The 12320-nt window shown below is 49.2% G+C and overlaps 1 protein-coding gene across 1 annotated transcript in view; it reads left to right on the top strand.

Annotated features, from left to right (window-relative positions):
• The window catches only part of NRXN2 (neurexin 2), a 426193-nt gene extending 414154 nt beyond the window's left edge, over nt 1-12039 (top strand). Inside the window, exon 21 of the mRNA XM_084824057.1 lies at nt 9656-12039. Within this exon, the coding sequence (XP_084680183.1) occupies nt 9656-10551 (896 nt within the window). The 3' untranslated portion in view covers nt 10552-12039. The remainder of the gene's footprint in view (nt 1-9655) is intronic.
• The last annotated feature ends 281 nt before the right edge of the window (nt 12040-12320 follow it).

Raw genomic sequence — 12320 nt, 5'->3', positions numbered from 1 at the left:
GTGGTGCAGCGAGATAACCTTAGACCCTAGACTTAATGGTCTGTCCCTCACCCCCTGCGGCCTTTAGATGGCCAGGGGTATCACATCAGTTGTCAAGCATACCATTAACATATCTTCTCTCCCACAACTGCCATTCCATGCTTCACAACTAACATTCCTAATATGTTAGAACAATAACAACACTGTTTGCCAACCCTGATTAAAAAAAAAAAAAATACTCTGAGCACGTGCAGTTTTGCTTTTTAAAAGTCACTTAAATCGTAGCACCATCAGGACGACAGGAATAAAAGGGAGGCAGCTTCTGCCGCTGCTCTCTGCGTGGTCGTTTGCGGGCACCGTGGGGTGCAGGTTGGCCTGAGAATCCAGCCCAAGCCGCACCACTAGAGGGCTGGCCCATTTCAGCACGGGGGGGGGGGGGGTTCCGGAAGATCTGTATGTAGGTTCCAGCAGGAATACACCCATCTTGCTGGATATTTCCACCACTATGGAAGGAAAAACAACCGCACAAGCATGACGTAGAAGGCTTTGTCCCTGAATACCTGGGAGTAAGGCTCAGAGAGCATCGCTTCCAGCTAGAGATGTTGGAGAAATCTGTTTGGGGGGTGGACTTCAATGAGTTTTCCTAGGCTCGCCCCCCCCCCCAGACTTTGCTTCAGTTCCTGGTGCAGCGCCTGCCTCAATCTGCAGCACGTCGGGCCAGTTCGTGGATTTTCCGGGAATTTTGCGCGTTTGGGGGGGAGGGAGGTTCTGCTATTTGTGCAAATAGCAGAGGGAGGTTCTGCTATTTGTGCAAAACTCTGAGCAATTTGCACAAATTATGGCCGAATTTATTCAGATTGCAGAACCTTCCCCCAAAAATGTGCAAAAACGTTCCTGGAGTTCAGGGAACAGCCTTCAGCTCTGGTCTCAGATGCAAAGTGAGTCATACATGTCAAGCCAAAAAAAGAACTGGATTTCCGAACGATGGGCACCCTTGTAATGTTTTCAAACTTATAAAGTGAACCACAGAGTCTGACATATCGGGAACAAACTTTACTTAACAGTGAGCTGCTACCAAACTACATTCATAATTGAAAATAGCCTTAGCAAGCTTTCCCTGCTGGTGTCACCCAGAACTAATTCCCCTCCTTGCAGACAACCATTTCTAAATCACATTAGTTCCTACTCATAGAATTGTACAGTTGAAAGGGACCTATAAGACCATTGAGTCCAACCCCCTGCTCAATGCAGGAATCCAAGTCAGAGCATCCCTGACAGATGGCTGTCCAGCCTCATCTTGAATGCCTCCAGTGTGGGAAGCCCACCATCTCCCTAGGGAATTGGTTCCACTGTCATATTGCTCTAACAGTCAGGAGGTTTTCCCTAATGTTCATCTGGAATCTGGCTTCCTGTCACTTGAGCTCATTATTCCGTGTCCTGCACTCTGGGATGATCAAGAAGAGATCCTGGCCTTCCTCTCTGTGACAACCTTTCAAGTACTTCAAGAGCGCTATCATATCTCTCCCCAGTCTTCTCAAGGCTAAATATGCCCAGTTCTTTCAGTCTCTCATCATAGGGCTTTGCTTCCAGTCCCCTGATGGTCTTCGTCGCCCTCCTCTGAACACTCTCCAGCTTGTCTGCATCCTTCTTCAAGTGTGGTGCCCAGAACTGGACACAGTACTCCAGATGAGCCTAACCAGTGCTGAGTAGAGGGGAACTAGTACTTCCCAGGATTTGGAAGCGATGCTTCTATTAATGCAGCCCAAAACAGCATTTGCCTTTTTTGCAGCCACATCACATTGTTGACTCATATTCAGCTTGTGATCGACAACAATTCCAAGATCCTTCTCACTTGATGTAACTGTGCATTTGGTTTCCTTTTCCTAGGTGCAGAACTTGGCATTTATCCCTATTAAATGTCATTCTGTTGTTTTCTGCCCAGCACTCACATTACAACCCCTACTTCCAGCCAGGCTGGGATGTTGTTCAATGGCCCATCATCGCTGCTTCCCCAAAGGAACAGGTTTCCTGACCCTCCGTAGGGAATCGAAGAAGAATTGCTGCAGCCCCCTTTGTCTCCCCCCACCACCACCACCAATTCCGCTTTGATAGTGCCTTCCTTATGGCTCCTTCTCTCCATCTGTTGTGAACAAAAGCGCCGACTACTTTGTCTGTGGGCGCCAAATGTGTCTTAAAGCCCACAACGATACTCAGGCAGAGAGACTTGTCAGAAGAGCCTGGAACACTAGATAGAATCCACTCATTAAAGAAAAAAACACGATTTGGATGGGATTTTAATTAATGGAGGCAGAGGATGGGGTGCAGTGGTAGGACAGAAGGCAGAACCAAAGGAAATGAAGAACAGTTGTCCCTTCCACAACTCTGTACCTTCTGCTTTGTCTTATTTGCTGAGGTTGGGGAGGTTGCTGGTTTTTCAGGACCAGTCAAACCACTCACATTCCTGTTCAGAATTCCAACCAACCCGAACCCCTTCTCGCGTTTTCCCTACACACACAGGGCCACGAATCAGCCCCAAGCCTGCTTTCGATTCCTGGCTTCCCCAGCCCAGAAACATTGCACAACGAGAGCAAACCCAGAGCCAGAGGAGCGTCTGGGTGCTTCTAATCCATGCAGTGGTGCCTCTAGGACTGGACATCGGGGTGAGACTCCAGGGCCCTGCAGTCCCAGGGGGTCCCCAAATGATGACCCAGAGACAGGCGTGCGATGAGGGCAGCAGAAGTAACCACCATTTTATCCCTGTAATCATGATGGCACTATGACTGGGGCAAGTTTAAAATGCGAAACTGCACATGCTCTGACGACGTTTCCTGTTTTTGCCATGGTTGGCAAGCTGTTCTGCATTCTATCAGGAATGTAGAAGCAGTTTTAAAACGTGGAATGGCTGTTGAGGTGGGGAGAAAAGAAACATTGGTTGTGTCGCCTCATAACTGAAAGAATACATGTGGCCATCAAACGCCCCCCGCCTCGTGAGTTCATTATGTCCGGAGTAAAATTTTCAAGAATTTACCAAGAATTCACTCCAGAACGTACTCTAGATTAGACTAAAGGTCCAACTAGAGCAGATGGGAAGCTAGAAAGGGCCCATTTCTGGAAACACACGAGCAAGACGGGAAGTGCTTAGACCCCTCCACCCATCATTTAGAGGCATACGTCCACCTTAATGTTCCAAAAAGAAACTAAGGCACATGTATACAAAATGGCTCGTCCTACCTTCCCCGATCTAGTTCCCTCCAGATGTCTTGGACTACAGTATCCCCCAGCCAGCACATACTTAGATATACATAGCATTATATTACATATACTTTGCCCCCCCCGGAATCTCTACATATTTATTCCTCTCTAAGTCGTCTAAGCAAACGTCGGTGGCGAGTCCCAACAGGATCGCAACCCAAACGGGGCCACTGAGAAAGAAGAGGGAGGTATTGGCATGCTCGGGCAGGGAGGCGCAGCGGGCCCCAAGGTTCGCAGAAGCACAAAAAGCATTAAAATGGGGGAGGGGCAGCTAATGGGGACTGAGCTTGCTCAATAGCCACAAAAAGTTGACTGGGAAAGAAAAACGGAAAATACGAGATGCAGAAGGGGCAGGGGAATGGAACAGCCTGAGGGGGTTCAGGCTGGCTGGAACTCTGAACAGGAACGCTTCTGCTAAAAGGTGAGGATAAACTGTTACATTCTGTGGCAGGTTCCACTTGTATATTAACAAATGTGTCCTCCCAACCCTTCCTCAAATCATTTAAAAAAAAAAAATTCACAGGGCAGCTTACAAAATAACAACAACCGAAAAGACCATTGCCAATATAAATGTATTCTGTGTTGATTGATTTGACTGAATGGTGCTCAAGTCAGCTTAAAATCATAAATACAAAATGCACAAGTCAAAACAAGACATTGAAAGCGCCAGATAAAAGCAGTATTAAATTGATCCTATGTCAAAGTTAGACATGCTAATAATAATAGTAATAGTAATAGTAACAATATTATTTTTTTAAAGGCCTGAGAATATTAAACGGTCTTTGCCTGGTTCTGAAAAGGCAGCCATGTGTGTTTTGATTGTAAATGGGTGTGTTTTGTTTCTCATGTTTCTCAAAAGGTGCCCAGCCATAGGTGCCTGCCCTGTGTCCCGAAGCACCCACCTCCCTTCCCAGTCAAACCAGAACGTGCCAAAAAAAAATCCAGGTCCATCATGACCCAGGGCAGGGACTTTAGTGTTGTGGCCCCCACTTTGAAATTCCCCACCAATGCAAAGTAGACAGTCACCAACCTTCCTGGGTTTTTGGCACACATACCATTTCCAAGCTGCATTCCCAAGAAGGTAATTCTGTCCTCTGTACCTGGCTTAGAATTTTTTTGAATATCAGCGATTCATAAATAGCGTTAAATAAACAGCTCCTGAGCAGGTCCCCCCTCACTCTGCTGCAGCTGGCAGGAGCCCCGTCAGGTTCCTTTCTCTCCCCTGTGGCTGAGTGGGCTCCCTTGTAGGAAGCTCCTTGCTTGCCAGTTCTCCTTTCTGCATGTGGCCTTCAGTGGTCTGGATCACTTCAGGAACAGGTGTGGCACTTGCCATTTTGGCAACATATATGCTAAAATGGGTGGCACATGGGAGAGAGGTTGGATGCTCCCAGCCTTGGCAGGGGAGCAGAGGTGCATTGGGGTGACTTTTTTGTACCTTCCAGTCTAGGGTTCTCCCTCCTCTGAGAGACGCTGGCATAGAGAGCTAGCTAGAAGCAGCCCACCCATAGGAAGCTGCCTTATACCAAGTCAGACCATGGGTCCAGCTAGCCCAGTATTGTTGACATTGACTGGCAGCAGCGGCTCCCCAGGGTTTCAGGCAAGATGGTTTCTTTGCCCTACCTGGCGATGCCAGGGATTGAACCCGGGACTTCCTGCGTGCAAAGCAGATGCTCTATCACTGAGCTACACAGGAATGTCAGAAGCTGCCTTGTACCGAGTCAGACTGTGGGTCCATCTAGCCCAGTATTGTCGACACTGATGGCAGCAGCTCTCGGGGTTTCAGGCAGGCATTTTTCCAGGCCTACCTGCAGATGCCAGGAATTGAACCTGGGACCTTCTGCCTACAAAGTAGGGGCTCTACCACTGAGCCACAGCTCCACCCCTTCCCTTCTCTCTGACATGGGTCAGCCTGGGCTCTTTTTCGAAAGGAGCTCTTGTTTGGGGAGGCCTGCATGGTTTGGGGATGCTGAGCAGGGGCTGGGAACCTTCCCCCGTCAGCCGCATCGGAGCCCATGGACAACCGGCGGAATTAGCATTTAGATAGCCCAGTTTATCTAGCAGAAGCATGTCAGTTTCTTTCCTACACGCTTCTGCAGTGCCGCCAGCTACTAATAGCCACCCAGCTTAGCCGGCTTGCCTTAATTGGGCAACCTCTGCCCGCATCTTGCTGGGATCTTTTAGGCCCCCGCTTCCCAAAGTGGCAGACGTGCTGCTTTGAAGAAGCACGGGATGGGGGAGAGGCTGGCGGACAAGGTGGTGGCCTTTTTAGGAGCGTTGGTTGGTTGGTTTAAATGATCCTAAGACCTCTCTGAGCCATTTACATGAACCCAAAGGTAATGCAATATAAAAACTACTGCTGTTCCAAAAATTTCTCCCACCTTTTTTTTTCAACCGTTCTCATTCAGTCTGATAGAAAGGAAATGGCTTTCAAAAAGCAATTCAAAGGAGGAGAAATTCTGGAGAAATTCTCATGGGCTGGGTCTGGGGATCTTGTGCTTATTTTCACAGAATCATAGAATAGTAGGGATGGCCTGAGTGTTGGACTGGGACTTGGGAAACCTGAGTTCTAGTCCCCCTTGGCCATGAAGCCCACTGGCCGGCTTTGGACCAGTCACTGGCTCAGAGCCGAACCTCCCTCACAGGGCTGTTGCGAGGAGACAGTAGAGAAGAGGAGGGCCATGTAAGCTGCCCAGGGTTCCGTGCAAGGGGAAGAAAAGGCAGGATATGACTGTAATTATGAAAATAAAAAATAGGATTCCCCCCAGCCAGCAAAGAGAGAAAGAGTTTAATCTGGTTTGATGCAGCTCTTGATGTTCCTATTCTAGAGAAATAGCCATGAAACAAGCAGCCCCCTCACTCACTCCCCCCCCCACACACACACACAGGGGTTGTCTGGAAACAATTCCACTCCGTATTGGAGAAAGGAACACTACGTACGCCACCTTGGGTTCCTTCCAAGAGGAAAAAAGGCAGGATATAAATGTAATAAATAAGCAAATAGAGTGCATCCCAGTACTCCAGTGAGGTTATTGGCGCCTGGTCCAGAAGAGACAAACACCCCAATTCCTGGACCTGCCCCCCCCCAGGGTCCCTGTCTTTTATCAGTATTCAGTTTCACTTTCTTAGCCATAACTGCACCCAGCCACCAGCTGAGGATGTGGATGGCGTCTCGCGATTCAGAGGCCACCACGAAACAGAGCTGGGTGTCATCAGCATCCTGGCAACACCTTGCCCCACATTTCCTGATGGCCGCTCCCGACGGCTTCATATAGATATTACATAACATCAGGGACAAAATCGTGCCTGGTAGCACCCCACCATTCATGGAGGCCTGGTTTGCATCCCAGTATCCCTCCACATCACATCCTTGGCTTAGCATTTCTCCAGGAGGAGACAGGGAGCCCACATCTATTGCTCGGTTTCATCTGCAAATTCATTTCTGCGCATGCCGAAGGGCTGAGCTGAAACGTCCAAGCCCCGCCACGCCCATCACCACTTTCGCCAGTGAGTTCCCAGCCAGTGTCTTCCTTCCTTTCAATTCTCTGGTTCAAAGCGAAATGGTGGTTCTTTAAAACGCACGCACGCAGACCCAGCGTGTTTTGTTTGGACACTTTTAGTTTTGTTTCTTTTTTTAATTAAGTTCTGTGTCGGGCAGCGTGAACTTTTTAAGCTGCCTTTTGGTTGTGCAATGCTGCGCCTGTTTACTCAGAAGTAAGCCCCATTGACTTCAGTGGGGCTCACTGCCATGGAAAAGCACATAGGATCGCAGCCTCTGTTAATGAAAGGCCATGGGTTGGATCCAGACTTAGGGCTCAATCCTAAGTATGTTTAGAGAGAGAGAAAGTCCTACAGTTCCCAGCATTCCCCAGCCAGCCATGCTTGTTGGGGAATGCTAGGAGTTGGAGGAACCTTTTCTCTCAAAACATCCATAGGAGTGCCCCCTTAGTCACACTTCAAGTAGACCCATTGAAATCCATGGCAATGACATTAGTCATGATGAGGTCTAGATCCAGTCTCGTGTGAGTAATTTGGGTGGGTGGGGAGAGAGATACGCTGCTTTTAAAAATCATGGCTAAAAAATCAGAGAGCTTTGGCTATGGGGCACTATAGAAATATATAATAATAATAATAATAATAATAACAATAACAATAACAATAACAATAACAATAATAATAATAATAATAAAAATAAACAACTGACAGCATCTCAAAAGCCATTATTTTCTTTCTGGAAGCAAAGGCTTAAACTGTTGCTCTTTCTGTGGTGGCTTCATGCCGCACTTTTGCCTCTCTTCCCCACAGCAACTATGTTGAGCAAGTCCTGAATAGACGGAGGGGACACCTAGTTCCCTTCATGGCCCCATCTGTCTAGCCAGGGGTGGGCAGAAAGTAGACCTCCCGAGGCTCGGGGCTTCCACTGCCACCATCCGTGGCCATTGGCCAGAGGCGTTGCTGACCCTGTTTCCCGCGGCCCTGGAGCTCTTACACAGAGCCCGAAGTGCCCGTGGGTGTCAGTGGAAGGTTTTTCTCAGCTGAATTGCCTGGAGCAATTTTCAAGGGGGGTAGCAGCTAGGGAGAGAAGAGTTCACCTTCCTCCCCACAGGCTGCAATGCCTGCTGCCACTCGCACGGACAGCAGTTAAGCGTCAAATAAATCTTTCCATCAGGCCAACGGGAGGGTTGTCCGAACTTTCATTGCCATGCCCGGGATGGGGGGATTCCCAGGGGGAACAGAGCTGGGGAGGGAACAGTTAACCCTTGCTTCCCTGTGCACTCCCCCCCCAATCCCCCCTCCACTTGACACGTTAAAAAAAACTTCCATTGGTGCCAATGGAACAATTGGGCCTCCAAATTTTTTACGCTCCTAGCAACACGTCTGCCATTGCCCATAGTGGCAGAGCCTTCTGGGAGTTGGAGTCCTAAACATCTGGAGATCTACCTTCTGGCCAGTCCTCGTCTAAGCTGCCCACTCCTCCCTCTCTCTCTCTCTCTCTCTCTCTCTCTCTCTCTCTCTCTCTCACACACACACACACACACACTCCATCCAAACTCAAAGCCTTCTGCACATTTCATGAACTAGCACAAAAGTAGCACAAATCCAGCCACAGGTTTCTGTTTTACTTGCACTTTTTTTGGAGAAGGCTCTTCAGCACCCTCCATGCCACCCTGTGTCCCAACAAGGGTTCCCTTGAGCATATGCAGTGGCCTCTGAGAGGCATGTCCTCTCTCCCGAATAATCCCCCCACACAGACCTCTTTCGCCACACATCAGGGTCATGGGGCATTCAGATAGCAGAGCATTGACACCCCTCTTTGCAACAAAAGGTTCTTGTTTCTCCCAGCTTCTCCTCCCCGTACGCTTTGCACATGGCTAGGGGTGCTTCTCTCACACACATATCAAGGCTGGGAGACGGGGACCCAGGCTCCGTTCTGAGAGGGCAGTGGCATAAATGTGGTGAATCGGGGGAGGCAGAGAACCAGGAGTCTTGGGTTCCATTCCCCGGAGACTCCGCAGGAAGCGTTTTATCCTCCATCTTGTCCCATCCCAGCAGCAGAGAAACCCACTCCGCCAGATACGAAAAACTGCTTCAAATTAAGACTAAAAATGTATTCTCTTCCTGCACCACCACCTCAAATTTCCAAGGAGCTGGAGTTGCAGGTCCCCTTGTGATTTCAGAACTGCCATGGGTTCTCGGAGTATCGGTTGCGGGGCGGCAGATGGGGCAGGGGCCGGGGGGCACAAAGAAAGGGGTGAAGGGCTGTCTTTGGGCGGAGTGGGGAAGGGGAGATTTAAAATGATGCAGTTGTGGAAAGAAAAGAACAGAAATGAATCTAGAGAGAAAGAGAAATTTAAAAAAAATAAGCAAGATGTAGAGAAAGTTGTTTAAAGAAAAGAAAAGAAAAACGTTGATTTTTCTCCAAAAAACATTCTTACCTAGTTTTCTTTTTTGTAATTTTTTTTCTTCATGCTAATATCACACGGCCTATTTGTTGATGTAAGTTGACTGAATTCCGTGGTTTGCTCTCTTATTTTTTTAAAAAAACAAACAAAACAGAAAGGGAAAAGAGGAAAAGAAAAATATTAGTATTTTAGTCGAAGAGGATGGGAAGAGGAGGATCAGCCAGAGAGGGTTTTATTGCTCTTAATTCTGCTGTTTTATCTGTTTAATTTTTCTCACATTAAATGACTTTTTTAATTCTTTTTTTTTCTTCCTTTGATTATGATTTCTCTAGACTAATGTGTTGCAAAGGCGAGAGAGAGAGGAGAGAGAGAGAAAAGCTAGCGGTCAGGGATGGAGACGGAGGGGTTTGTCTAGCTAATAACTCGTGGTTTGAGTTGTCTTGTGTCAGAGGAGCAGAGCATCTTCCAAGGTGACTAACCTACGTTCCCCCCTTCTGTCTCTCCCCCTTTTCTCTCTGTTCTAGGAGGTGAATTAGTATTACCCATAATAACCGAAGACTCACTAGACACCCCACCAATTGCCACCCGATCTCCTTTCATCCCCCCGCCTCCCACTTTTGGCCCCTTCCTAACGGTAGTTGAAACCACCAGAGACACCCTTTCCCCGCCATCCCAGCCGAGGCCTCCCTGCCTGGCTGACCAGGACGACAGTGACTGTGAAGAGGGGATCGAGGCCTCCGGTTACGCCTCGGGCGAGGTCTTCGACTCCAGCCTGCCCCCTACCGACGATGAAGATTTTTACACCACTTTCCCCCTGGTCACGGATAGGACCCTAATTGGCCGGCCCGAAGGAGCATCCAAAAAAGCCCAAGGATATCGCCCCAACCTTAGGACAGGACTGCCGGCTTCACCCTCCGTCCCCGACCTCTTGACCTCCACCACCTCTCCCAGCCTGGTCCGTAACATCCCCGCTGGCAAAATGAACAACCGGGAACCCCTCAAGCCCCACCCCGAACAGTACCCCCCACTGTCCACTTCCTTTGAGCCCGACAAGCTAAACAGGCTTAAGTACCCAGGTATAACCTCTTCCCCCAATTTCCACAATCTGCCCACAGCTAACCCCACCGGCCCCGGGGAGAGGGGCCCCCCAGGAGCAGTGGAGGTCATCCGGGAGTCCAGCAGCACCACCGGAATGGTGGTGGGCATCGTGGCGGCCGCCGCCCTCTGCATCCTCATCCTCCTCTATGCCATGTACAAATACCGGAACCGAGACGAAGGCTCCTACCAGGTGGACCAAAGCCGGAACTACATCAGTAACTCGGCACAAAGCAATGGCACTGTGGTCAAAGAGAAGCCGGCCGTGGCCGCCAAAACGCCCAGCAAGAGCAAGAAAAACAAAGACAAGGAATATTATGTCTGAGCCCCTGCCCCTGTCCCCCCAATCCCTGCGTGCGCCAGAGAGACCGACACCCAACAGACACATACAGTGAGACCACCCAGACCTACACCCCCCAAACTTTCTGGAGAGGAGACCACTCAGAGGCATCCTTGCCCCCCCTTGTCAGACAGGGGCCAACCGGTGGTGGCACCGTAAAAGGGCAGCCTCCGTTCCTCTTGGGTTTGCTCATCCCCATTTTACTTTAAGCCCTCCCCTCGTTAAAAAAGGGAGAAGGCAGCAAACTCCCCCTTCTTCCACGCTGACCTTCCAACCCTGCCCTGTTGGTCGGCTGTTGCTCTTTTCCCTTGCGCAAACCGAGGGGAAGGCGAGCCCGAGGGGCAAACGCAAGAGCCGCTGTACGTTTCTTGCGTGTCAGCCTGAAGAGAGGGATGAATGCTCAGAAAGGAGGATTAAAAGGCGGGCAGGGGGCAGCTTTGCAGGCTTCCCAGGGGAGGTGGAAGCCGGGGTGTTGCTTCCGTGCGACCCTGGGGCCCTCTTTGCGAGGGGCGTAGGTACTTCCTGATGTGGAAAGAAAACTGGGGACTGCCTCGTCCCACCTCCCCAGCGCCATACTCTGAAACAGAGATTGATAGCTGGAGCCAGAACGGCCAAGCGCATAACTCTCTGCAGAACCCTAACTGGACTGGGGGGAGAGCAGGGCAGCGACCCAAAACACCCCACTGTCTCTCCGAATTAGCTTAAGTGAAGGGATCTGTCCTTTCTATTGGTTTTTTTCTTCTCTCTCTCTCTCTCTCTCTCTCTCTCTCTTCGTTAATGTGTCAAGAGTCTTGGAAATATGTGGAATAAAACAAACAAGTTTTTTTTTTTTTAAGACAAAAAGAAATACTACCAATTATGATAAATGAAGCAGGTAATGTGGATTTTGCTCATGCTGTTGGGCCGACGATGTTCCTGTTGCCAACAGCCAGCTAATATGTCTTGTAATAAAAAGTGGGGGGGGGGGAAGTAAAATTGAGGTGTTTTTTTAAAAGAAAATGTTTGACACCCGTAGATCAATGCAGATGAGAGCCGTTTCAGGGTGCAGCTGCGTTACGTGTGGAGGGTGGGGGCGTGACCAAGTATCTCCTGGGTTTTTGTTTTTACAGGGGGTCCAAGCAAACCATTCTTCAATCCCTTCCATTTCCCCCTTCACTCTCCCCTGGATCAAGGTGCTATATTGTGGTCTTTCTTTAAACTGTGTTAAAGGCATGTAAAACTCGAGTCAACTTTTAATTTCGTTTTGCTTTGTCAAGGGGCGGGCGTGGGGATCAAGGCAAAAGTGCGCATGGAGCCAAACATGAAGAAATCCCTTAGCGTTTAAGCAGGAGCGAGGTCACAGCCGTTTCTGAAAGGCCAACGGGGCAGAACGGAGCGACAAGTCCTCGTGTGCGAGCGAGGGGTTGCCGCTGGTTTTTTCTCCTCTTCACCTGCCTTCCTGGTTCTTCCAAAAAACAAACAAAGCCGAGAGGAAGCCATAGATAACTCTATACAGAGATCTATCTATCTATAAATACATATAGATATATATAGATATATACAAAGATATATAAGATATAAAAAGTATACATAATATATGGAGAGTTTACGCAAGGGGTGATCCGAGACTGTGTGAAGGAAGCATCTGTGGCATCAGCATGTCCGGGGCTGGACACTTGGGGGGGGGGGCACTCCGGAAGGGAAAGGCTGCTCACACCAGGAGGTAGATCTGGGGGTGTTAAAACGGGAGGTAATTGTCAATTGGCTCTAAAAGG

The sequence above is a fragment of the Heloderma suspectum genome, chromosome 17 (assembly GCF_057233095.1).
Source record: "Heloderma suspectum isolate Gila_16-S chromosome 17, 16-S_ref, whole genome shotgun sequence".
Classification (NCBI taxonomy): Eukaryota; Metazoa; Chordata; class Lepidosauria; order Squamata; family Helodermatidae; genus Heloderma; species Heloderma suspectum.
Note: the sequence above shows the minus strand (reverse complement) of the source record. Positions and strands in the feature narration are given on the sequence as shown.